General features: G+C 42.2%; 1 protein-coding gene across 1 annotated transcript in view; it reads right to left on the minus strand.

Moving 5' to 3' along the window:
- Positions 1-14091: 14091 nt before the first annotated feature.
- The window catches only part of LOC122939297 (fibrocystin-L-like), a gene marked incomplete at its 3' end in the record, with an annotated part of 164001 nt that continues 150629 nt past the window's right edge, over positions 14092-27463 (minus strand). The window contains 8 exon segments of the mRNA XM_044295368.1: positions 14092-14270; positions 16554-16710; positions 17278-17427; positions 20582-20733; positions 23166-23516; positions 25469-25598; positions 26587-26744; positions 26826-26993. Coding sequence (XP_044151303.1) covers positions 14092-14270; positions 16554-16710; positions 17278-17427; positions 20582-20733; positions 23166-23516; positions 25469-25598; positions 26587-26744; positions 26826-26993 — 1445 coding nt within the window.

Here is a 27463-nt window from a genome sequence, read left to right on the forward strand (position 1 = left end):
AACCCATTTAGTTCTAACTATGTATTATTTTTGACAAGTACATTGTAACATGTATATTACATCTGTAGAATCACAAGATAAGAGTTCTTTGATTTCCAAATCGTAAGTATTGTGTGTAGAGCAAATTTCCATAGTTTTCTTAGGAAAGTTAGTCACCCTGCAGTTACTACACCTACCGCACCTATAAAAAACCTTTGGGCGATAACCAGTTGGGTTTTGTCTTAATGGTTTTACGTCTAACTGTTGGAGCGATTTTAAAGCCCAAGTTTGGGGCTTTGGTATATGTAATGCAGGGACTGGTGGTTAACATAGGTCCTATAATTTTATCTTTCAAAATGTGGTGCCAGTGTTTATTGATTATTTTTTCCGCAGTTTTATATTGTGCATGATAAGGTCAAAAAAATACGGAGGTTTTCATATCCTATTTCTTCTTTTTTTGTGTTTGTAAAGAAGTCTTTCCTATCCATAGTGAATGTTCAATCGTACTCAATGGATAGTCCTTCTCTATGAACTGTTGTTATAATGTATTTGCTTCCCTTTCAAATTGTTCATTGTCTATACAGTTATGCTTTATTCTCCTGAATTGGCTCATTGGGATATTAGTGAGCCATCTCGGCAAGTGACAACTGGAATACAAAATGTAACTGTTCTTCATAACGGGTTTGTGGTATGTGCAACATAATAATCGATGATCATCAACCTTAATGGATAAATCCCAAAAATCTATTTGTGATCTGTTCATTGTAGTTGTAAAAATTAAATTGCTATCATTTACATACATTTCTTGGACGAAAAGTGGTTAAGTTTTCCTCCGTATCTTGCCAAATAAATATAATGTTGTCTATGTAACGACTCAAGAGTACCAGCATTGACCCCAGCTTGGATTGGATGATGTCCTCTCCCTATTGAGCCATGAATAAATTGGCATAGCTGGGGGAAAATCTTATACCCATGGTGGTACCCTGCTTCTGGTGGTAGAAATCAGATTAATAGATAAAATAGTTATAGGTCAGTATGTAATTGACCCCATCTAAGAGGATAATTTGACCTTTATGTAATGTATTATTATTTTCCAATTGTTTTTTCAAGGCATCAGTTCCCTGAGAATGTTCAATAATAGTGTACAATGAATTTACATCCATAGTTCCAATAATACAGTTATCCTCAAACTTATATTTTCCAATAATCAATATAACATCTCTAGAGTCCTTGATGTATGAGGGTATCTTTATAACAACCAGTTGGAGAATTCTATCTATATATTGTGACAGATTGGAAGTAATGGAGTCTATTCCAGAAACCCGGTGGTTTATTGTAATTCTTATGTATCTTGGGGATACAGTAAAAGACTGGAAGTCTTTCCTGCGTACCTATTATATATTTATCCTCTTGTTCCTTAAGGATTTGCTTGTTTAAACCTTCCTTACATAACTCAGTCAATTGTTTATGATATATGATACTGGGGTCGCTTTTTAATTTGTTGTATGTTAATTGATCTGACAATTGACGTCTGCATTCCTGATTGTATTGTTCCGTATCTAAAATAACTATAGCCCCTCCCTTATCTGCTGGTCTGATAATAATGTTTTGTGTTGATTGTAATTCTTTAATAGCTTCCACCTCCTTTATTGTCAAATTATTTTTTATTTGGACTTTTTTTAATTTGCTTATAGCCACCTCAATGTTTTTACGGAATGTAGCTATTTCCTCTCCAATTTCTTGTCTTGGATATCATTTAGAGGTTTCTCTGAGATTTGTGTGTACATAATTAGTATTAGTGCTAATATCCGACATGATAGGATTTTTAATTAAGTACTTTTTCAAACACCATTTTTTTTTTTTTTTTATTCTCTATTGTTTTCTAAGCCAAATATATAAATTTCCATTACATACAGTTTAAAAATAACGAATAATTATACACAAATTAATATAATTGACCCCATTTACCCCCCCCCCCCCTTAATTCACTGCTGCGCGGTCCGACTGTACCCTTATTACCACTTGGTATCAATTTTCAATGCTATATATATCCGAAATCTTTGGAGCGAAAAACCCACTCTTTCTAACATTACTCAGATGTTCTTGCTATTCTTCTATTCTTCTATAGGCATCGATGGTGTCTATCCGAGCCCTCCACTCGGGGAAGCTAGGGCTATTTTGGGTGCCCCAATATTTAACGATCAAGGCCTTTTCGGCCATGAAACCCTCCAAACACACTCGTATCTGATAGGGCGTTAGATTGGTGGGGGAAAAGAGACCTAATATTGCCTGCATAAAACAACGATTCAATTTAATCTTATATCTTCTATATAGTTCTTCATAAATACTGGTCCAAAAACCACCTACTTCTGGACAATTCCATAGCAAGTGACTCAGAGCAGCATTTTCTTCCAACACGTGTCCTTCTTTTCCTTATATATTTTGGCGAGGAAGTCGGGGGTACAATTTTGAACTGCATCAATCTATATTTTTGGGAAATCGATACTTTTTTTATGTTTTGATAGACTATATCCCAATCCAAATTGCTCCCATCGCCCAGTTCAGCTTACCAACCTCCCTCGCTTTTGAATGTTGTTATTTCCCCTAGACAGTCCCAAAATCTGTGATATATTTGAGAAAGGGTGAGTTGTGTATCCTTATATTTAAAACAATAATCCAAAAAGGAATTTGCCCTAATAATCAAAAGACTTTTATCCTGAGTGCTCATAAATGCATGACTAATTTGTGCATATCTATATCTGTCTAAAAAAGTTACATTTGTACCCTTCATTAATTCATCTAAAGGAGTAATACTACCGTGTGATATTATGAGTTAAGCAGTTAATACCGCGTGAATTCCAATATTTGTAATCTTCAATTAACCTAAACTCTTTCAAATTTCAATTGTGCAAAAGTGGAGTAAAATAAGTGGGACTTCTTACACCCAGTATCTTTTTAATCTTATTCCAAACCCTATCTAACGTATCGCTAAACACTGTTTTTTCCATTTCCCCGGATGTCCAGTCTCCAGAATAGAAAAAATATCTCCATATGGCCCCTGAAAGTCCCTTGATATGATACTCATCAGCGTCGCAGACTGGTGGTCTCCCCCTCGTCCAACCCACCACATTATCTGAGCTGTAATATAGTATCCCTGAAGGAATGGAAGGGAAAGACCGCCGTCTCTCAGACAGACAAAGGTATTTTTGATCCTGACCCTTCCCCTCACCCAGATTAACTCATTCAGCAATCTATCCAGCAGACCAAAGAATGAATCGTCAATCCATATCGGACACGCTGTCAAGGGGTATAGAACGATAGGGAGAACCACCATCCTAACCAGTGCAATCCTTTCTACCTGTGACAAAGGCAGCTTCTGCCAAGTGCGAATCTTCTCCCTCACCTTATTAATCATAGGAGTTATATTTAAAAGATTATATCTAGTCAAATCTGCACTAATTCTGATACCCAGATATCGTATAGAGTCGGCAAGACCGAGTGGCCTTAAACACAAATTTCTCAATACCAATATAGGTAGAGAATTTGTCTAAAGTTGTAGTGGGAGAAAATTGTAATCCTTTATTTAATAAAGTGATTTGTGCTTCAGTTGAGTGTGATATTGAGATTAACTACAATATTGTTATCTATGGCCGTGTCCTGTGTAGCCTCTGTGGAGTTCTTTGTACCTTTTCCTCTCCGTGTCTTTTTGTGTGGTTGTACGTGGTGACTTGTTGCGCGGACGTCTGTTGTGATTTTCTGCTAAGTGGTGTTGATTGTGCATGTGAGTTTGTGATCTCTGTCTCATTGTATTGTCCACCTGGTTGTAGAGACGTCTTATTCTGTGGTGTGGTGGGGTCTGGTCTAAAAAATGAGGTGTAGCTAAAACTTCAAATCGGTTGGCTGTTGAAATGTTATATTGATTGTGATTATAATGTCTGTCGTTAATACTATCATTAATATTGGTTGTGTGGGTCCTGCCTGGTGTCTGTTTCCTGGTAGGTTCCACTGATTTTAATTGTTGTTCACTCAGTTGGTTTTGTCTCAACTTTTTAGATTTTTTTGTTATAATCTCCCTTTCAAATGAATCCTGTGGTTCGTTATCAATTAATCGGTATCCTGATTAAAGAGGTGTTTTCACTTGAACTGTTTATAGTGATGTTGCTTTTGTAATCTCTGTATCATGGATTGTATCACCATCTGTATGATTTTGTTGTGCATATGGATATTCTACTATTGTATTAAAGTTTATATATTATATTTTATTTGTATTTTATTGCCATATTGAGTCCACTTTTAAATATGTTCCAGACCATGTTTTAAGAGAGATAGAACGCCAAATTTAATCCACCCCCCAATTAAGCTATGAGCTTTATAAGGCGCCAAATACACCATCACTGCTCACCACTGATTAAAAAGTTTGAAACTTCAAAACGCGTTTGGTTTATCATGAGAGCAGTGAAAGGAACAATATGATGTATTTGTGAAGGTCTCCATCAATGCTTAAATCAGTTTGTTTCTAACTCTGTAATCCTACCGCAGAAGACTTTGGGTAAATTAATGCTCAAGCGCTAACCCTTCACAGAGAATCCCAGCAAAACCCGCCTATAAACCTCGTGACATCATGAAGCTGCAGCCTCCCGATCACGTGGGACGCCACTCACACCAGTCGGCAGCTACAGCGGGGAGTCTGGTCATGCTACAGCACGGATCTTCAGACCGGCAACGTAGCGAATGTGAACATTGCAATAAGAAAGAGAATACTTACTGATGTAATCCCTGTTTGCCTATATCGGCCACCTCGGAATATGTAATTCAATTAAGGATTGGTGTATCAATATCTCCATAATCAATAGATTAAGACAATCCATGATACAGAGATTACAAAAGCAACATCACTATAAACAGAGTGAAAACACCTCTTTAATCAGGATACCGATTAATTGATAACAAACCCCAGGAGCATTGTATTGAATATGGACTTTATGACATCAAATATACTGCTATAATATGATATGCTAAGACTGCCTCTATCTAGCAACCATTGCACTTTTGATGGACTGATAGTTCATCATCACTACCAGGTTGTTAGAAATATTAGCCAGGCAATCGGCAGCTACCCCCACTACGGTTGAGGATGTACAGTTGACTCTTCCTTTATTATACCAACCAAGTGGGAGTAGAACATATATTTATTGCTATATAGATTTTAATATTGTTTTCTTGTGTGTGTATATATATATATATATTTTTATATATATATATATATATATATATATATATATATATATATATATAATAAATGCTTATGAGATTTGATCCCATGCCATTTGGTAGTTCATGCAGCACTAGATATTGAGTGCCCTCCAATATACCTTACACATTTAATTCTTGGACTTGCGTGTGTCTTTGGAGTGGGCACCAATTCCATTGTTCAGGGTGAGTCAAGCCACTGGTTACACTTACCTTTTATAAGTATGGATGAGCGGACCCGTGGATGTTCGGCTGAACTTCGGGTCAAAGTTCATGTTCGGAACCCAAACCCCCTTGAAGTCAATGGGTACCCCAACTTTGGTGCACTAAAATACTGTAAAATAGTCACAGTAAAGGATAGAAAGCCGCAAAATGAAGCAAAATGGGGGAAAGAGCAGAACAATTGCCCTGCAAACAAATGTGGATAGGGAAATTACTTAAAATAACATAGAATAGAAAAAAATAATAATCTTTAACTTGGAGGCGGAGGTCAAAGTCTAGTAAGAGGTTGAGGAGGCGGTAGACGTGGCGGTGTAGGTGGAAGCGGCGGTGGAGGAGGAGAAAGCCAAGACAGTTTTTTTTCCCCCCCTTTATTGTATTTATTTACTGTTTAAAAAAAAGGGGGTCCATGCCTGGTTCATTTTAATGAACATGTGCTTGTCCACGTTGGCTGTGGGCAGGCAGCTGCGCTTGTCTGTGGTCACGTGCTAAACACACGTTTGGACAAAACACTGGCCGCAGGGCAGGCCAGCACCTCCAAGACGTAAAGGGCAAGCTCAGGCCATGTGCCCAATTTGGAGACCCAGAAGTTGAATGGGGCAGACCCATCAGTCAGTACGTGTAGGCGTGTGCACATGTACTGCTGAAATGCTGCCTCCTGCTAAGACATTCCATATCAGCTGGTGGTGCTGGATGTTGTGGCGTGCTGACAAAGCTTTTCCACATTTTGGCCATGCTAACCCTCCCTTCTGAGGTGCTGGTGGTCCCCCAGCTGCGTTGGCGACTTTTTCCTCCTCCTCCTCCTCCTCCTCTGCCTTTGCCTTGTGCTTCCACTGAGCCCCCGCAGTCAGGTGGGAATGCAATCAGTAGCGCATCTACCAGCGTGCACTTGTACTAGCGCATCTTCTGATCACGCTCTAGTGATGGAATTAAGGACACCACGTTGTCCTTGTAGCGGGGATGCAGCAGGGTGGCCACCCAGTAATCAGCACTGGTTAGAATGTGGCCAACTCGGCGGTTGTTGCGCAGGCACTGCAGCAAGTATTTGCTCATGTGTGCCAGGTTGCCCAGAGGCAACGGCAAGCTGTCCTCTGTGGGAGGTGTATCGTCTGTATCCTCTCTATCTCCCTAGCCACGCTCTAGTGATGCCCATGAGCTGCTTTGGGTGTCACCCTGCTGTGAACACTCCACTATCACCTGCTGCTGCTTGCACATTCTCTCCAGCATATGCAAGGTGGAGTTCCACCTTGTGGGTACGTCGCATATGAGGCGGTGAGCGGGAAGGCCGAAGTTACGCTGCAGCGCAGATAGGTGAGCAGCGGCAGGGTGAGAACGACGAAAGCATGCACAGATGGCCTGCACTCTGACATATCAGGGTACTTTTTCAGGAACTTCTGCACCACCAATTTCAGCCATGCGCCAGGCAAGTGATGTGCTTCAAACCGGCTAGGCCCAAAGCTTCTATAATCTTTCACCCGTTATCGCACACCACCAGGCCTGGCTTGAGGTTCAGTGGCATCAACCACTCATTGATCTGTTGTTCCTGTGCTCTGTTGTTCCTGCACTGTGTGGGGGTTTCCCCCCAAACAGATATGTTTCAAAACAGCCTGCAGTTGTTTCCTCCTGGCTCTGCTAAAGTTGGTGGTGCAGGTGTTACGCTGACCGGATGAGGAGGCGGTAGAGGAGGAAGCGGAGGAGGAAGAGGCAACAGGAGGCAATGAGAAACGTTCTGGAATCCTCGGTGGTGGAAGCACATGCGCCAAACTGCTATCCGTCTCAGGCCCAGCCACCACTGCATTTACCCAGTGTGCAGTTAGGGAGATATAACATCCCTGCCCGTGCTTACTGGTCCACGTATCGTTGGTTATGTGGACCTTGTCACAGATTGCGTTGCGCAGTGCACACCTGATTTTGACCGCCACTTGGTTTGCAGGGATGGCTCGCCTGGAAAAGTAGTGGCGGCTGGGAACCACATACAGTGGGACAGCCACCGCCATAAGATTTTTAAAAGTCTTTGTCTCCACTAGACAGAATGACAGCATTTCAAAGGCCACGAATTTTAAAATGCTGGCATTCAGGGCCAGGGATCGCTGGTGGGTAGGGGGGTACTTCCTTTTTCTCTCCAGTGTTTGGGGGGATGGACAGCTTAACGCTTCTATGGGACAGTGTGGGGATGCTTGGTGACGGTGGTGGTGGTGTTGCTGCCACATCCTCTGTTTTCAGGGTGGCAGGTGGCACTGTCACTCCAGAGGGAGAGGAAGAGGCCGAGACTGCAGCAGAAGAGGGAGCGGGAGGAGCCTGAGATCTGTCATGGTTTTTGAGGTGTGCACTCCACTGCAGCTTGTGCTTTGCATTTAGATGCCTGGTCATGCTGGTGGTGCTCAGATTTAGAACATGCCTCGCTTCAGGCTCCGATTGCACAGCATGTAAACCACTCGCGTCTTGTCGTCAGTACATTGTCTGAAGAACTGCCATGCCAGGGAACTCCTTGGAGCTGGCTTTGGTGTGCTTGGTCCCTGGGTGCAGTGGGCAGTAGCAGGCATACTGGCTAGGGGACGGCCACTCTGCTTTTGCACCCTGCTCCCTATTTAGCTGTGCGGCTAGCGCTGTGTGACCACCACCTCTTTCTCTGAATTGCAAATGTCAGTTGCATGACCTTGATTCCATGTGGGGTCTAGGACCTCTTCATCCTCCACATCATCTTTGACCCACTTTTCACCCCTGCCCTCCTTGACGGTCTGCACACTGCAGAAAGCCGCAGCAGTTGGCACCTGTGTTTCGTCATCATCGTGCTGCGGTGGTCACTCCAATGTCCACATATTGGAACATAAGTTGTTGGGCATCAGTGCGCTCAATCTTTTCCACTTCTGGAGTAGGGCTACGTGGATGGCCCGCGGAAACCCTGCCAGCAGTCATCAAAAAGCATAAAAGACTGCTGCATAACTTGGAGCTCAGACTGCTTGGCTGCTTTGCAAGGGGGTGAGGTGAAAGACAGATGGCCATAGACTGCAGGTGCCAACTCTGCAATTTCAGCAGGGGCCCAGGTGGGAGACACTGTGAAGGATCTACAGCCTCTACTTGTTCTGGTCTCACCATTCATACACCAGTATTCGGGCTTATAAAATAACATTGAACGTTCTGTCGCCTACGTGCACCTGAGGAAGTTGTTTCATTTTGGCGTGTAGCTGGCACAGATCGACCACATCCTCTCCCTGCAACAGGAGCTCCACCAACACCAGCAGCACCATGACCATTATTTGATGCTCTCCTCTTTGAGGTCACCCACCAAACTAACAGACAAATTAACTATATTAATTTTCCTGTCACGTATGCAGTGCAGGTGTACCTCACACCAAAAATGGGTATATGTCACCCAACAATCAGGGGTGCAAAGATGGTGCATTGCACCCACAAAAATTTGCTATAGGTCACCCACAGAATTAAGAGCCAGATCAATTATTATATTTCTGTGTCAGCGAGTGACAGACAACAGAGGGTTGTAGTTAATGGAGAACATTCAAAACAAGGTCATGTTACCAGTGGGATTCCACAGGGATCTGTACTGGGACCAATTTTGTTTAATATCTTCATAAGTGATATTGCAAAAGGCCTTGATGGTAAGGTTTGTCTTTTTGCTGATGACACAAAGATATGTAACAGGGTTGATGTTCCTGGAGGGAAACGCCAAATGGAAAAGTATTTAGGAAAACTAGAAGAATGGTCAGAACTCTGGCAACTGAAATTTAATGTGGATAAGTGCAAGATAATGCACCTGGGGCGTAAAAACCCCAAGGGCAGAATATTGAATATTTGACACAGTCCTGACCTCAGTATCTGAGGAAAGGGATTTAGGAGTAATTATTTCAGAAGACTTAAAGGTGGGAAGACAATGTAATAGAGCAGCACGAAATGCCAGCAGAATGCTTGGATGTATAGGGAGAGGTATAAGCAGTAGAAAGAGGGAGGTGCTCATGCCGCTCTACAGAGCACTGGTGAGACCTCACTTGGAGTATTGTGCTCTGTACTGGAGGCCATATCTCCAGAAGGATATAGATACTCTAGAGAGAGTTCAGAGAAGAGCTACTAAACTAGTACATGGATTGCAGGATAAAACTTACCAGGAAAGGTTAAAGGACCTTAACATGTATAGCTTGGAAGAAAGACGAGACAGAGGGGATATGATAGAAACTTTTAAATACATAAAGGGAATCAACTCGGTAAAAGAGGAGAGAATATTTAAAAGAAGAAAAACTACCACAAGAGGACACAGTTTTAAATTAGAGGGGCAAAGGTTTAAAAGTAATATCAGGAAGTATTACTTTACTGAGAGAGTAGTGGATGCATGGAATAGCCTTCCTGCAGAAGTGGTAGCTGCAAATACAGTGAAGGAGTTTAAGCATGCATGGGATAGGCATAAGGCCATCCTTCATATAAGATAGGGCCAGGGGCTATCCATAGTATTCAGATATATTGGGCAGACTAGATGGGCCAAATGGTTCTTATCTGCCGACACATTCTATGTTTCTATGTGTAAAGCTGGTGTATAGCACCCACAAAAAAAATCACTATAGGTCACCCACCAGAATAAATAGCCAGATGAAATTCCTAACAGTCTCCCCCACTTCAGCTGTCTGCTTCCTGTCCCTGCACTACTCGGAGCTGATGGGCGGTGCTACACGTGATCCAGCTTGTATAGAGGCTGGGTCACATAATGCACCGGCCAATCACAGCCATGCCATTACTAGTGTTGAGCTCGAATATTCGAATAGCGAATATTAATCATAAATATTGTAACTTTGTAAATTTGTGAATATTACGAATATAGTGCTATATATTCGCTATATCGAATATTCACAATTTTTTTACATCTGAAAACATGATTCCTCCCTGCTTCTTTCTTGTGGGTCAATAAGTCATTGGCCCACAAGCAACTTAAGCAGGGAGGAATCATGTTTTCATATGGAAAATAAAATGACCAGTATTCTAAAAAACAAATATATAGCAATATAGTGAATATATTCGTTATTTAGAATTTTCACATTATTTTTTCCTATCTGTAGTTATTCACATACTCCTCCCTGACAAGCGTCCCCATCACCATGGGAAGCCTGTGGGTTAGAAAATACCATCGGATCTGAGTTTTCCCTGAGATTGTGAAAACTCAGATCAGATTGTATATTCTAACCCACAGGCGTTACCATGGTGACGGGGACGCTTGTCGGGGAGCAGTATGCCAAAGTGGAATAACAGTACACATTGGGGAAAAGAATACTCTAAAAAACGAAGTTATAGCAATATCACAAATATTCGTAAAATACACATATAGACTGCAATTTAGCTAATATAGTGCTATAGTATTTTTTTCTAATAGTGTACATTTTTTCCAAAACTGAAGTTCAGAAGAGGCAAAAAAATTAGACAAAAAAAAAAAATTATTATAGCACTATATTACCTAAATTAGTCTATATGTGTATTTTACGAATATTCGTTATATTGCTATAACTTTGTTTTTTAGAATATTCGTAATATTCTAAAAGACGAAGTTATAGCAATATAGTGAATATTCGTAAAATACACATATTAGCCTAGCCATAGCCATAGGAAAGTTGCTTTATACAGTTAAAAGAAGATTCGCAATACACAAATAAATTAATCGCATATTATTCGGGATAAATAGAATAATAACGAATATTCGATTTCGACGAATATAAGATGAATAGTCAATCGAATATTCGCGAAATATTGCAAAATCGAATATGGCACCTCCCGCTCATAACTAGCCATTACTAGGAATGGCTGTGATGGCTTCTAAGTGCCCACAGCTTAAAAGCTTGTAGATTGGCTATCCTGCAGCCTTTCAACAAGCTTTATTAAATGTCTGAACACCGAACTCGAACCCAAACTTTTGCTGCAAAGTTCGGGTTCACGTCCGGGTACCCGAACTCTCAAAGTTCGGTACGGACCCGAACTTTTCAGTTCTGGTTCGTACAACACTAGTTATCTGGCTGAACATCTTGTCGCCCTGATAGCAATGACAGGTCGGTTTTTAAATGGTTCATAGTGAATCACACATTGATCAGATTTCAATCACGTTTTCACATATTTTAAAGGTAAAAACAGCTCTGCAGGCACCAAAACACCACAGAAATCTGATGGAACGGAGAGTAGTGCAAATATGAACAGGATCTAATGCACAGCTGTGAATCCACTGCAGACATACTTTTAAAACCTAACATGCTGTTTACATGCAGCTGCCACTAGAGGGAGCTCAGAAGCTTACTCCTGACATTTAGCTCAATAACACAGTATGCGGTAAGCTTCTGAGCTCCCTCTAGTGGTGGCTACAGGAAGCCAGAATGCTAGGTTTTAAATTTGTGCAGGGAATTGGGGCTCTGCTTCAGAGTGTCCCACTGAGAAGTGTTCTCATTTGTACATAGTCTATAGACTGTGGACAACACACTGCATCCCATCATACATTCACATGTAATTCTAGCTTGACATTAATGCAAATAATATATTTCCAAGAGCTCAAAGCTGAAAGCACAGACCCCATATGGCCACATACCCATATTACAAAACCATAGGCACTCTATGTGCAGCTTTATACTGCCTACATGAGTCATGCTTTTAGGGGAAATCCCATTGTAAGACACGTGCAATGCCGTACAACACAATTTTTTCCCGCTGACCCATGGTAATAAACCTCAGTGTAAGGCCTCATGCACACAAGCGTATTTTGTTTCCGTGTCCGTTCCGGGTTTTTTTGCGGATAGGATGCAGACTCATTCATTTCAATGGGTCTGCAAAATATGTGGACAGCACACCGTGTGCTGTCCACATCAGTATGTCCATCCCGTAGCCCTGCAAAAAAAGTAGAACATGTCCTATTCTTGTCCGTTTTAGGCATTGTTACAATGGATCCGCAAAAAAAACTAAAACGGATGGCAAACGGTTGTGTGCATGTAGCCTACCTCTGTAGAAAACTGGACGTGCATGTTCGAAAAGCATGGGTATCATCGTATGGATATGGGCAGCGCAGATCAGTGGGGATGACTTTATAAGTTGCCAATTTCTTGCAGAAATTTTTGTGACTAGAAATCGCTTCCATTTATCTGAATGGAGTTATTTCTGCAGGAGGCACGTGGTTTTCTGCAAGCCCCATTTAGAGGCATGTGAGTTCACCCCAATATGTCCATAGCCGGGTCCTTGAGCAGTCCCACAAATACCAGAAGTTTGCTGCATATTTGCTTAATATCCCTTTAGAATAGGTGAAAATGAATTAGTATTGTATTAATGCAAAGTAAGGATGTAGCAGAGCTTAAAGGGAAGAACTTTTTTCTGCCAGTTAAAATCAGAAAGCAACACATCTTTTTTTCTAAGCTGTTTTTATTTTCTGATCATTTCTAGAAGTGGAAGGACAATTCTAACCACGCCGCTTTTCATGATGCAGGTTTTCACCAATTTTACAGAATAGTTCTGAAGAGGATTAGAATTTATTCCCTTGGTGCTTCTGTTGATTTCATCATTTTTTTTTCTAGAGAATTTGCACAAAATAAATCACAGCACTGAGAAAATATTACAGTTTTAGAGATAATGCCACTAGTGACCAGAAAATCCAGTCTTCTGGAAATGTTCTTATCTGTAAAAAAAAAAAAAAAAAAAAGATGCAGATTAATGGGACGGATTAATGGGAAGTCTCAGAGCCCTCCTGTCTACCCAATCCTAAAGCCTCATTCACACGTCCGTGGTTAAATCTGTGAAAAGGTGGCCAGTGATGCCTCTGTGAAGATGTCCGTGTGTCCGTTTTTTGCTGTCCGTGTGTCATCCGTGTTTCACTGACACTGCACAGCTTAAAAATAATTTTCAAAGCATGGCAACCGTGGTTTTCAAGGACCAATAGATTATAATGGGCGTGATGAATCCGTGAACACAGACAAAATAGAGCATGCATCCGTGCTAAAAAAACTGCCCCACGGGCCGTGCTAAAACACTGATGTGTGAATACGCACATTAAAATGAATGGTCCTGTCCGTGGAAAAATCGTACAACACACGTCCGTGGAACACAGACGTGTGAATGAAGCTTTAGCTTGATAAAGAGCTCATGCACACAACTGAGTGGTAAATCGTCCTAGTTATGTAATGTATTCAGTAGTCCAGCTGGGAATTAGATCCTTAATGGCAGCCATATTTGTTCTCACCACCCACCATTCCTGAGAGAGGGGACTTTCCGTTGGACTGCTAGAAACTTAAGTTAATGGAGGTTGGCACCTGAATGTCTGCCCTGCCTTCACTTAGGGGGCCTGTTCTGGAGATAAGATCTGGTCTCAGAGGTTGGGCCAGAACTAACGATATGCCATAAATGTTAAGATGGGACAGCCTCTTTAAGGCAAAATCCTCTTAAAACAAAATGTATGTAGGGTCGGCCCTACCCAAGATATCCGTCTGCAGATGACTCAAAGTAAAATTTACATAATTTTTTACAGAAGTAGAATATGAAGCCTGTATCTCACCTGTGTCTCAGTATTTACATCTCCATTAATAGATGCACAGTAATGAAAGTGATGGCCAAAGTTAGCAATGCCTGGAAGGGACTGTATATGGCGATAGCAGCGTCTCCATCATCATCCCAATCTCCACCTCCATTTCCATTGGAATGAGTAGTTGAAGGGACGGTGGTGGAGGTGGTGGAGGTGGTGGTGGTGGTGGTGGTGGTGGTGGGTGTGGTGGTTGTGGTGGTGGTTGTTGTTACAGATTTGGCATCAAACGATCTTGTCTGGGCATAGACATTATTTAGCACAAATTCAAGTTGGTATCCTTTTCCTGCAATAAAGGTAAAAAAATGAAGTGTTTTCTTTTGTTACTGTCAGATTTTGCTGATATTGCACCCCAAAAGTAACATTCAGAGTCAAAAGTCAGGAACCCTCCAAACAGCATGTCAGAGCATCAGAAGTTGAAGGGTCTCATCACTTGCTAGGACACCTCCGTTCTATGGTTCTACTGGTCAGTGAGGGTCTTGACTCATAGTGGTCTTCTGATAACATTTTATGACTTAAAGGGGTTGTCCACATTGAAAAAGCCCTTTTTTTGTTAGAAGCTGCTATAACCCCCAGGGATAAGGTTTAATTTTTTGAAGAACCTGACAGCATGTGTAAATTGAACTTCAGCGCCTCCACGGGAGAAATTAAGCATTAGATACTTCTAAGTAAAATGAATGCATGAACGAGAGAGACACACTTTCTGGTTGATTCTCACTGTAGCTGAAAGATAACCCAGGCTACAATCCACAGATCAACCTATTTTTTCTATAGGCATCAAAGTGAATTTTACTGTATATCATATAAACTACCGGAAAATGAAAAACAGAAAATCTAGAAGTAATTAAGATAAAAAACTATTTTACAATGTGGCAAAGAAGGGGGTTGTTACAGGTAGTTAAAATCCTTACTTTATATACAGATGTTCAACAAACTTTTTTTGTCCTGCATCACTTTTCTTGTTTTTTGTCCGACACTACTATTGTTTGTCTTCATTCTTACACAACTATTGATTAGGTGTTGTTGAACTGTTTGCTATGTCTGCTTGATGAAGCCGTGCACTATTTGTGTAATTAACAGACTATGAAAAGGGCCAAATAGTGGGACTTCAATAAGATGGATGGTCCATCTGTCAAACCATTGAAAGAGTTGGACGAAAAGATTCTGTATTGCATCGATGGTGTCCGCAGTGGTCAGAGGAGGGCGCCCACACACTTAGAGAGGTTTTCGGACGGTAAAGACAGAAAGATGAACAAGATCTCCGTACAAAAAGAGCTGCTGTATTTTAAATGGAATGTGTCATCAGAAAATGACCTAATATTTAAATCGCATTTTAATGTTAAACATTTTTGTTAAAGGATTTTTGGGGTGTTATTTTTAATTGTCCGATTCAATATCTATAGTTAATAAATAAAAAAAAACACAAAATGCTGCAGTTTTTGCCCTGGCCACTAAGCCTAATAATAGGCATTGTATCTTGTTCTGTACAGATCACTTTACTGTAGTTATCTGCTTATCATTATAGGTAGGATTACAATTACAGATATCACCTGTGTAGATAACACCAGATACACCATTCACAATAGGTGATTGTCACGGCTTATCTACTCGCTCCTGACCTCTGCACAGATCACACGCAAAAAAACTCTTCTAAGTCAGTGAGGTCTCCTCCTGTCCATTGTGTCTATGGCCCATGTGACTGCTGTAAAGCAGTTCTCTGAATGCTGTTAAAAACACATATTGATTCTGCAGTAGCCCCTGCAGTAACCACCTGGATCAGGAGAAACCTTCTAGTTTGCATTCGCACAGTGCAGTAGCTGGTTTGCCACTGATCTATCATCATCACCAAGAATGCCTGTTCTCATGCCACCACAAAGCCTACTGGGGGCATGAATGGCAAAAAATAATGTTCAGTGATGAAAGAAAGTTTTGCCTTGGTGCTAATGATGGCCGCATGCATAGTGTGGTGACACACAGGATCAACACCAAAATTCATGGATTTGGGGTGCCATTAGCTTGCATGGCCGTTCCCGTCTGGTAAAAACATTGACCAGCCTTCTGTATGACCAGTCCTATACTGCCTTTTTTTTTTTACTCAGAAGACTTGGTGTTCCAACAAGATAATGCCCATCCACACACTACTCAAGCTACAAAATGTTCTCTCCAGGATATCCAGCAGCTCCCCTGGCCCGCTTGATTACCAGATCTATCCTTCATGGAGAATGGCCAGGACTGGATGGGGTGAGGGATCTCTTATGAATAGCAGCCGACAACCACCTTGGCTAAACTACAGTTCCAAGATGAAAGCGCTTGGAATGACCACAGGAAGATATCCAGCCTCTGTATGACCGTCACCATGCCAGAGTGTCAGCCGGTATGGCAGCAAGGGGAGATGCCACCCATTCTTAATGTTACTCTGCCTCAACATATACCCTGCTGCAGAACCCAAAATAAAGGGTGCACCACCTGGTTGTGTGATCATTGACCAGGCACCACTAGCAGTTTAATGACTGTATACTACATTAAAAGCAGCTTTCACAGGTATGATACAATTGGGTATAGACTGTACCTGGCACTATGAGAACAAGGTCGGTGTAGTTAGCCCAGCAGGTGTCAAATAAGATGGTCACATTTCCATCCAATCCATTGCTAACGATGGTGTTGTTAGAGTATTTCAGGGTTGCTGTCAGTGTCAATGAACTTGTACTTACAGAGACACAGTTCCCCTAGAAAAGAAAGTGACAGAATATACAAAATTAGCAATATCTGATTGGCAGGGGTCTTACACCCCACACCCTCACCGATCTGCTGTTCTGCAGAAGCTGATTGAAGTGAATGGGAGCAGGACTACAGACTTCAGATCTTTCCAGTACACTGTGGATGGAACTGTGTGGTTCCAGCAGACTTCCTGCTCTGGAGCGTCTCAGAAATAACTGATAGGCGAGGATGTGAGATGTCAGACCCCACTAATAAGATATTGATGGCTTATCCTGAGGATAGGACAACCCCTTAAGATCTCAGAAACCCCCTTTAACCATGAACCTAGATAATTGTGCAATCAATAGTAACATTTTTGGCAACCCTTGTAATGTTGTTACTCGGATTGGACCTTCTAGGTCTGACAGCAGCTTCTCTCTCCAGTAACTTATAAAACCATGCATAGCCAAGTACTGTATGAGTACCTAAGGGGTACATGGGTGAAATAGTGTATGGCTGGCTTAACTATTGACAGTTTTGATGGATGAATATGTCTTACAGATCACGACAACCTGAGATGCCTGCACATTACTTACGTTGGAATCTACAGCCATTACAGATGGCTGCTGGGAAAGCCTTTCTCCAGGAAGTCCAGCCACAGGTTCTTGGACGACTATGAGTTCAGATACAGTGGCCAAAAAGTTTCCAGTAGATGACTGAGTGTTGTTAGCAAGATCAGCTGCGACCTGGAAGACATCACATCACCTATGTCACTGTGTTTTGGTCAAGTTTTTTGGTGGTATCGTACAGTGTAGCCTCTTGAAGATGACTGGTCAAATTGCATTAAAAACTTCTAGGAATGGTCTGGCTAAAAATGATGGCCAGTTTACATAATGTATGGTAGAACTAAAAGTCTTGATAAGGGGTTGGTCCTCTGAAGAGGAAAATAGCCATGTCTTGCTGGTTGTGACAGCGGGTGGTGCAGGTGCTTCAACCATAGTGATGTCTATTGGCCCCTGCTCTAACAACAAGCTCCCATTTTAGACCAGGATCCTGATCATGGACAGGATCCAACGTTCCAGAATGTTTAACCCTTTGATTACTTTCACGTGGGTAGGCCCATGGCATGATGAAAGGACAGCTCCTCCTTCAAATGGAGACTGGGAAACATCTGCAGTCAGCTCTGAGAACCTACAGTACATGTTAGGGTCCACTAGGTGTTGTTGCTCTTGCAGGAGCCAATGTCACAGGAGCATGTTAATATATCATGGGGGTCATTTATCATGTGCATCGTTTTTGCAATTAGACCTGAGTGCAATTATGAGTCACTCAACAGGTGATGAATTAGGCGAGGTGTCTTTGGATTCATCAGGGCTCAGGTGGATCTTGTACAATTAGACTACTGGTTGGTTGGTGTACAAAATAGGTGCAAATGTGCAACAAAAAGTTGCATATTAAATAAAAAGTTGCAGCCATGTACATGTTTTTATGTTTGTGAAAAGGCGCATGTCTACCTGAGGATCCAACTATTTCAATAAAATGTTGCACAGTCCAAGGCATTGCAGATGAACTACGCTACCCCTGTGTCAGTTGGAGAGGCAGAGGTCACATGACATAGCTGAGTATCAGAAGGGAGGTTATAACTCACAAATACAGTCACTGGTAAGAAGATTACCTTCACTACAGTTTACAACATAGACAGGTCAAAAACATTTTGTGGGAGTGCTACTTTAATGGAATTAAAACAAACGAGTAATTAAAACCTGTCCACAATTTTTTTTTTTATTACAAATTTTATATAAAAGACAAAACATTTTATATTATGTATACACACAACTGTAATAATCTGAAGAATTAATTTCGCAGGGAATGTCATCTGGTTTGAGCAAATTCAGCTGTCACCATTGCCATGTACAATAAACTACCTTAATTCCTGCCGTGGGCTTCTTTCTTCTCTTCATGGTTTCATTTTGATAAAAAAGTGCTTTTTGTGATGAACCTCGAAGGTGCCCAGAGGGGCGTTATTCTTCATCTCTTGAGCCCAGTAACGCCCCCCCTTCAGTGCCTAGCCCACCTTAATTTTGAGCCCAAGCCTACTCATTATGAAATATCGTCCCACAGCCGAGGTGAATGGCTCCACCCGCTCGACAAAAGGTCAATTAATACATTCAAGCTACATCCCTGGCTTTCTTTCTTTCGGCCGAAGGCACAGTACCGCCGACTGCCTGCGCCTGTGCGATCAAATAGCTCCTAAGGGCAACAGCTTCAAAAGTGTCACTGGGCTTGAACACTGCAGGAATTAAGGTAGTTTATTGTGCATGCCAATGGTGACAGCTGAATATGCTCAAACCAAGTGACAGATTCCCTTTAACGCGAACAGAAAGAAAAAATAAACAAAAATAATCACAGTCAAAAAATGATATCATTGTAATTTATTTGCATCTCTTGGAATAGTCCAGGTGTAGTTGGCAGCGGACCTACAGAGGTCAGAGACACCAGAGCGAAACACCAGAGGAACAGGCAAAGCACACAGACAGAAACAAGCAGAGATCAGGCAGAGTAAGGCTGAGTTCACACGAGCGTGACAGATTTGGTCCGGATGCGTTCAGGGTGCGTTCAGTTAAACTCGCACCATTTTGCAAGCAAGTTCAGTCAGTTTTGGCTGCAATTGCGTTTAGTTGTTCAGTTTTTTCCGCGCGGGTGCAATGCGTTTTGATGCGTTTTTCACGCGCGTGATAAAAAACTGAAGGTTTACAAACAACATCTCCTAGCAACCATCAGTGAAAAGCGCATTGCATCCGCACTTGCTTGCAGATGCAATGCGTTATTAACGCAGCCCCATTCTCTTCTATGGAGCCAGGGCTGCGTGAAAAACGCAGAATATAGAACATGCTGCGATTTTAAAGCATTGCAGAAGTGATGCATGAAAAAAAACGCTCATGTGCACAGACCCATTGAAATGAATGGGTCAGGATTCAGTGCGGGTGCAATACGTTCACCTACTGCATTGCACCCGCGCGGAAATCTCGCCCGTGTGAACTCAGCCTAAATGCAAATCCAGTCCAGGACCAGGGCAGATGGAACTAGGTCAGAATAAGGATCAGGGTCCCAGGCGCAGGTTAGGTCAGACAGACAGATGGGGCACAGAGACAGACAAGTGGATTATGGCTCCAGTACATGCTCCAGGCGGTGACCTGCCAGATCCATTCAGACCTATTGCACAGGCAAGAGGTGGGACCCACAACACAGAATATATAGCAGGGCGAAGCATGACCACACAGCCTAGCACCTGTACACAGAGCAAGAGGGAGTTAACCCCTACAGGGTCACAGAGTGTTGTGAGATTCAATGAATAAACCCCAGTTCATAACAAGAGATGAGAAAACAAAAAAATGGAGACAGCACGTCTAAAGTAATGGAATTTATTCCGGATAAAATGTTTTGAGCCAAAACGTTGCATCCAGATAAAATTCCATCATTTTGGACGTGCTGTCTCCAGTTTTTTTATTTTTTCTCATCTCTTGTTATGTACGCTGGATTGGGGGTATTTTTACCACCCCCAGGAGATGTGCACCCACCGCACTGTTACTAAGGAGTGCTGTCCATCCCTGTTTTTTCGCTAAACCCCAGTTCACACACACAGAACACGTTGTGTATAACACCATATAAGGCCAAGTTCACACTTCAGTTATTGTTAGCCAAAACCAGTAGCGAAGCCGGAATGGAAAGATTTCCGCTTGTTCTGTGTTTTTGACCCGCTCCTGGTTTTGGTTCACAAGAACTGATGGAAATAACTGATCAAATAACTGAAGTGTGAACTAGGCCTAATACACATACTGCAACCTTTATGAGCAGGAATAAGGGAATGACCTGATAGCATATAACCAGGAGATGAATTACCTGACTCCAGGCAGGATCACTAGGGGGTGGAACTGGATTAGAAATGGACATTGATGACACAGTGACGTTCAGCTGCGAGCTGAGACTTCCATTAATCGCAGAAGATGCCAGGTCTTTACTCATTGTCTGGAAGTCTGTGTACATCAGTCCATCTAAATAAGAAGTTAGCACAAAAACATAAAAAAATTGCAATACATCAAATTCCAGGAACAGAACGAAACAGAACATGAGACATTTTCCGGATGGATTTCTGTCTCTCTTATTCTAAAAGTGCTTGTTTCCATGGTTATGACCATCCTTTAATCCAGCAGCGGTGGTCATGCTTGCACACTATAGGAAAAAGCACCAGCCTATGTCCCCTCCGGCGGTCCCGGCCCTAGAGAGGTTGATGCCTATACCTATATAGGCATTAGCCTCTTGCAAGCATGGCCACCAATGCTGGATTGCAGGGTGCTCGTAACCATGGAAACAAGCAGTGTATAATGTGATGGAAAAATGAATCCAGCCAGCAAAGGAAGCAATATGGACAATCACAATACAGTATTAAGTGCCTTGTATTAACTTTCTCTACATGATAAATGCCATTTGCTGAAGTGAAAGACAACCCCTTCTTTCTCTTTATCTCAGTAACCTGTCTATGTCTGTATGATAACTGGCTGCAGCAGGAGCCCTCCCGCATTGTTCGGGGAATGCTCAACCAGGCCCATTTGCCAAGCTCCACCCTAAATCATTTGACAGTCGCAATGTAAGTGATCAGGAAGACTATGACTTATAGACTTGTCTTCTTGAGACTATTGTTTCTAGATACCATAAAAATACAAACCGGATTCCAAAAAAGTTGGGACACTATACAAATCGTGAATAAAAACTGAATGCAATGATGTGGAGGTGCCAACTTCTAATATTTTATTCAGAATAGAACATAAATCACGGAACAAAAGTTTAAACTGAGAAAATGTACCATTTTAAGGGAAAATATGTTGAATCAGAATTTCATGGTGTCAACAAATCCCCAAAAAGTTGGGACAAGGCCATTTTCACCACTGTGTGGCATCTCCCCTTCTTCTTACAACACTCAACAGACGTCTGGGAACCGAGGAGACCAGTTTCTCAAGTTTAGAAATAGGAATGCTCTCCCATTCTTGTCTAATACAGGCCTCTAACTGTTCAATCGTCTTGGGCCTTCTTTGTTGAACCTTCCTCTTTATGATGCGCCAAATGTTCTCTATAGGTGAAAGATCTGGACTGCAGACTGGCCATTTCAGTACCCGGATCCTTCTCCTACACAACCATGATGTTGTGATTGATGCAGAATGTGGTCTGGTATTATCTTGTTGAAAAATGCAGAGTCTTCCCTGAAAGAGATGACGTCTGGATGGGAGCATATGTTGTTCTAGAACCTGAATATATTTTTCTGCATTGATGGTGCCTTTCCAGACATGCAAGCTGCCCATGCCACACGCACTCATGCAACCCCATACCATCAGACCATCAGAGATGCAGGCTTCTGAACTGAGCGTTGATAACAACTTGGGTTGTCCTTGTCCTCTTTGGTCCGGATGACATGGCGTCCCAGATTTCCAAAAAGAACTTCGAATCGTGACTCGTCTGACCACAGAACAGTCTTCCATTTTGCCACACTCCATTTTAAATGATCCCTGGCCCAGTGAAAACGCCTGAGCTTGTGGATCTTGCTTAGAAATGGCTTCTTCTTTGCACTGTAGAGTTTCAGCTGGCAACGGCGGATGGCACGGTGGATTGTGTTCACTGACAATGGTTTCTGGAAGTATTCCTGAGCCCATTCTGTGATTTCCTTTACAGTAGCATTCCTGTTTGTGGTACAGTGTCGTTTAAGGGCCCGGAGATCACGGGCATCCAGTATGGTTTTACGGCCTTGACCCTTACGCACAGAGATTGTTCCAGATTCTCAGAATCTTCGGATGATGTTATGCACAGTTGATGATGATAGATGCAAAGTCTTTGCAATTTTTCGCTGGGTAACACCTTACTGATATTGCTCCACTATCTTTCTGCGCAACATTGTGGGAATTGGTGATCCTCTACCCATCTTGGCTTCTGAGAGACACTGCTACTCTGAGAAGCTCTTTTTATACCCAATCATGTTGCCAATTGACCTAATTAGTGTTAATTGGTCTTCCAGCTCTTCGTTATGCTCAAATTTACTTTTTCCAGCCTCTTATTGCTACTTGTCCCAACTTTTTGGGGATTTGTTGACACCGTGAAAATTTGAATCAACGTATTTTTCCTTTAAAATGATACATTTACTCGGATTAAACGTTTGATCTGTCATCTACGTTCTATTACAAATAAAATATTGAGATTTGCCATCTCCACATCATTGCATTCAGTTTTTATTCCCAATTTGTTTAGTGTCCCAACTTTTTTGGAATCCGGTTTGTATATATGGTCACCCAGATCTTAATTGCTACAGATCTACAAATTGGCTCTATTGCAGTCCCCAAGATTTCGAGGACTTGTTTGTGTCGGTTCTATAAAGGAATTCCTGTGTAAAGGACAGAGGACATGTCTGATCTCATCCCCACTAGTAAAAGCTCCTACTTACCTGTTGAGTTCGTAGAAGAGTTCATTTGTGGGGACGGTGGATCGGAAATTTCTACGGATACCGACAGTCCTCCTGTGGCTCTCTTTCTGCGTCTAGAGCCCTCCGCAACTATCTTTGTAATACGTATTTTGCTCGCTGGGATCTTCAAGAAAAGTGCAAGGTTCTGGACAAGATTGGCACCGTAGAACTGATCCACGGTCATTGCCGGAAGATTAAATGCTACAACAATCAGAGGAGATGTGTGGATTTCCACTGGAGAGGACCCTCTGACCAGAACGTACAGCATGTTATAGTCTCTGTTGAGGAAGTTTTCTCCCAAAACCGTGGAGTTGAGCTGAGGCATGTATTGTCCTATCAGAGGAAGTGACAACATTCAGATCATCAACCAAGCCGTGTATGTGTAATAATACAGGTACTATGGGGGAGATTTATCAAAACTGGTGCAAAGAAACACTGGCTTAGTTGCCCAAAGCAACCAATCAGATTCTACCTTTCATTTTCAACAGCAGCTCTGAAAAATGAAATGTGGAACCTGATTGGTTGCTGTAGGAAACTGAGCCGGTTCTACTTTACACCACTTCCATCTCCCCTTATGTCTGTAAGTCACTGACGACAACAGAGCTAATTTCTTAAGCAATGACAACAAAGTAACTTCAAATTAACCAGAGTGGTCAGGATGTACGAGTTTATGGATTATAGCAGTGACCAGAGATTCACACCTAAAACTGGCTGGAACATTGGCTGTATACATTGGCTGGAACCTTACAATTTTGTAAGAATCAACCAAAAAAGTATATGCAGGACTATCTATCTCATATCTATCTATCTATCTATCTATCTATCTCATCTATTTATCTATCTATCTGTCTATCTATCTATATAGCTATCTATCATATCTATCTATCATAACTATCTCATACTGTATCTATCTATCTAATATCTATGCATGTGTCTATTTATCTGTCTTGTGAACCACCTTATATTTTGAGACTGTAATGACCCTTCTACAGACAGATCATCTTTAAAGGGATTCTGTCACCTCTCATAAAACAAATTCAGATTTTAAACCAGTCATGCTCCACAGATTACCTTGAATCGGCTTTGCTGTTCTATACTGTAATCCGTCCAGTAGTTTTGTTGAAAAACAACTTTTATAATTATGCTAATTAATCCTGAAGGTGCCCAGAGGGGCGTTATGTTCCACTTTGTGTGCCCAGTAACGCCCCCCTGCAGTGCCCAAAACTGCTAACTCCTGAATCCCTAACAGGCCACAGCGTCTCATCCCTCTCCTCCCCCTCCCTGACGGCCGAGTGAAGTCTCGCGCAGACGCAGTACCCACTGAGGGCTGCGCCAGTGCGATTTGCTGGAGACTGAGGGAAGAGCGAGCATCGGACGTCACTGGGCTCGGTGCATGCCCAGTGACGACGATGAAGCTCCTGCCCTCAGTCTCCAGAAAATCGCTCGGCCGTCAGGGAGGGGGAGGAGGGGGAGGCGAAGGATGAGACGCTGTGGGCCGTTAGGGATTCAGGAGGAAGGCGTTTTGGGCACTGCAGGGGGGCGTTACTGGGCACACAAAGTGGAACATAACGCCCCTCTGGGCACCTTCAGGATTAATTAGCATAATTATAAAAGTCGTTTTTCAGCAAAACTACTGGACGGATTACAGTATAGAACAGCAAAGCTGATTCAAGGTAATCTGTGGAGCATGACTAGTTTAAAATCTGAATTTCTGTTATGAGAGGTGACAGAATCCCTTTAAAGGGGTTTTCTAGTTTACATCAACATCCTATAAAATAATCATTTATGAAGGTCTCGGTAGTTTTGTAATGTATCTATTTTACCTTTATTACTCCTAGCTCCTGTTCTGGGCTGTGGTCAAATGACCATGTCCATGCCGTTTTTTCTTTCTTATTTCCTGTGATTGTATGTCCATGGGCGGGGCAGTGATAGGGGAGTGTGTATGTAACTAGGTGGGTGGGAGAAGCTATAAACTAGTTGGAGCTGAGAAAGGAGAAGTGCATCATGGGTTTGGTTGGATACAGCAACAGGAAGTGCTACATACAGGATGGAAAAGACCAGGGGGGTTGATTTATACGGTGAAAGTTGCCAGGAGACACCTTGAGATTAATTGGGAAAAAAAGCATGGGGAAGATGTATGTACATGAGGTAAGCAACTACATGATCATATCTGTTAAAAACTGCAGTAATCCCGGAAAACCCCTTTAATATTAGATCAATGTTAACAAAATATTCCAAATGCCTGTTCCTATATAGTTGTGGAGAGGGCACGTGCATTAACTTACCCTTATAAGTAGGTTCTTGCAGTGTATAGTCTGAGCCCTTCCATTGTATATTTGTAGGATTTATATAGACAGAATTAACATAGACATCCAGTCGCTGAGGATTCGAGAAGTAGATTCCCACAAGGACAGCCTACAAAAAAGAAATGTCATCAAGCCAGTGGTGAGAAATGTGGAATATAGCCAAAAATTATGGGGTACATTTATTAAGAGCAGGGTTTTGGATGCCAAAACGTTGGCGCATCTCGCGCCAGTTCGAAATGTAGGACAACTTCTGAGATGTCTTACATTTAGACTATTTTTTATGCCTAAAATAGGCGTCGAAAATAGTAAATGAGACGGGCCTCCAAGCCCTTCCCCGCCCATGCCATGCCCCCTTTTTTAGACCTGGCGTGAGCGGGGAGAAGTCGCAGATTGCGTATTTCTGTTTGATAAATGACCCCCAATATTATTATGTAGGGTTCGAAGTATTCAGTATTGCTACATTGGGTGTACCCTGTACAGTAGAACAGACCCATAGGCATGGTGCTGTATAAAATGGGAGGGGGGGGTACCAAACGAGTAGAGTAACTAATAGCAGGTAAAACCTGGATGTGTAATATGGTCCTGTGCCTTTTTAGAAAGTGTGCATTCTGCGCCAAAATTCACAAGAAGAAATGTTAATATTGCACCTCCAATTGTTCCCCAATGGGAATAAAAGCCGCCATTCATACAGCTGCAGATTTTTTTCATTCAGATCTCAAAATTGCATCAGAAAAGGGCATGTCCCTCCTTGACCCAGTTTCTGTGCAGAGGCCACAGGGAAGCTGCCGCAGGTGTCTACCCCAGATCTGCGGCATTGATCGAGTACTGCTGTCTCTTTATAGTATACCAAGGACAGCGCCATGTGTTGCATAGTGGCTATGCTTGGAATTGCAGCTGAATGCCATGACTGAGCTATAGAAAGGCCACATGACCAAAAGGACCTGATGTCACAGGCCGAGGAAGAGGCTGTGGTACTGCAGTTTCTTCAGACAGCTGATTGGTGAGGGTGCTGGGAGTGGTCCAATGAGATATTGAACACCTATTTTGAGGACAAATCATCAATTTTTAAATCGTAGAAAACCCCTTTAATATCTCACCTTTGTGTTGTCTATGTTGAGTAGTTTCAGTCGGAGATTCTGGGGGCTCGTACTGCTAAAATACACATCAAAAACCTTGTTTGTAGACACTATAGTGTGAAACAAGGAGACCCTCTTCTGACAGGTGTATCCAGAACACCAGCCATGGTCTTGGGGCCCTACAATAAAAACATAGAACGATAGGATAAAACCATCAGAAGAAATACAAAGAGGAAATATAGGAATGGAAATATACCTACCATTGATGAGGTCCACATAGCCATCCTCCAGCACAGCCACAGGCGAGAGGCGCCTAGTCTCAGTGTCAGCATCGAGGCTCTCAATGACGAGCATCTCGTAGTTCAGGCCACTGCATTTGTAGGCCCCCCAGGCAGACATGTTCACACACGTGTTATCTCTGATAATCCCTGATAGAAGAGAACACAGACTGATGAAGGAGCATCCAGAACTGATTTGTATACAAGGAGAGAAATCTTCTGTAAGAGACTGATTTGCTGAAAGCATACAGTACAGACCAAAAGTTTGGACACACCTTCTCATTCAAAGAGTTTTCTTTATTTTCATGACTATGAAAATTGTAGATTCACACTGAAGGCATCAAAACTATGAATTAACACATGTGGAATTATATACATAACAAAAAAGTGTGAAACAACGGAAAATATGTCATATTCTAGGTTCTTGAAAGTAGCCACCTTTTGCTTTGATTACTGCTTTGCACACTCTTGGCATTCTCTTGATGAGCTTCAAGAGGTAGTCACCTGAAATGGTCTTCCAACAGTCTTGAAGGAGTTCCCAGAGATGCTTAGCACTTGTTGGCCTGGCCCTTTTGCCTTCACTCTGCGGTCCAGCTCACCCCAAACCATCTCGATTGGGT

The sequence above is a fragment of the Bufo gargarizans genome, chromosome 5 (genome assembly GCF_014858855.1).
Source record: "Bufo gargarizans isolate SCDJY-AF-19 chromosome 5, ASM1485885v1, whole genome shotgun sequence".
Classification (NCBI taxonomy): domain Eukaryota; kingdom Metazoa; phylum Chordata; class Amphibia; order Anura; family Bufonidae; genus Bufo; species Bufo gargarizans.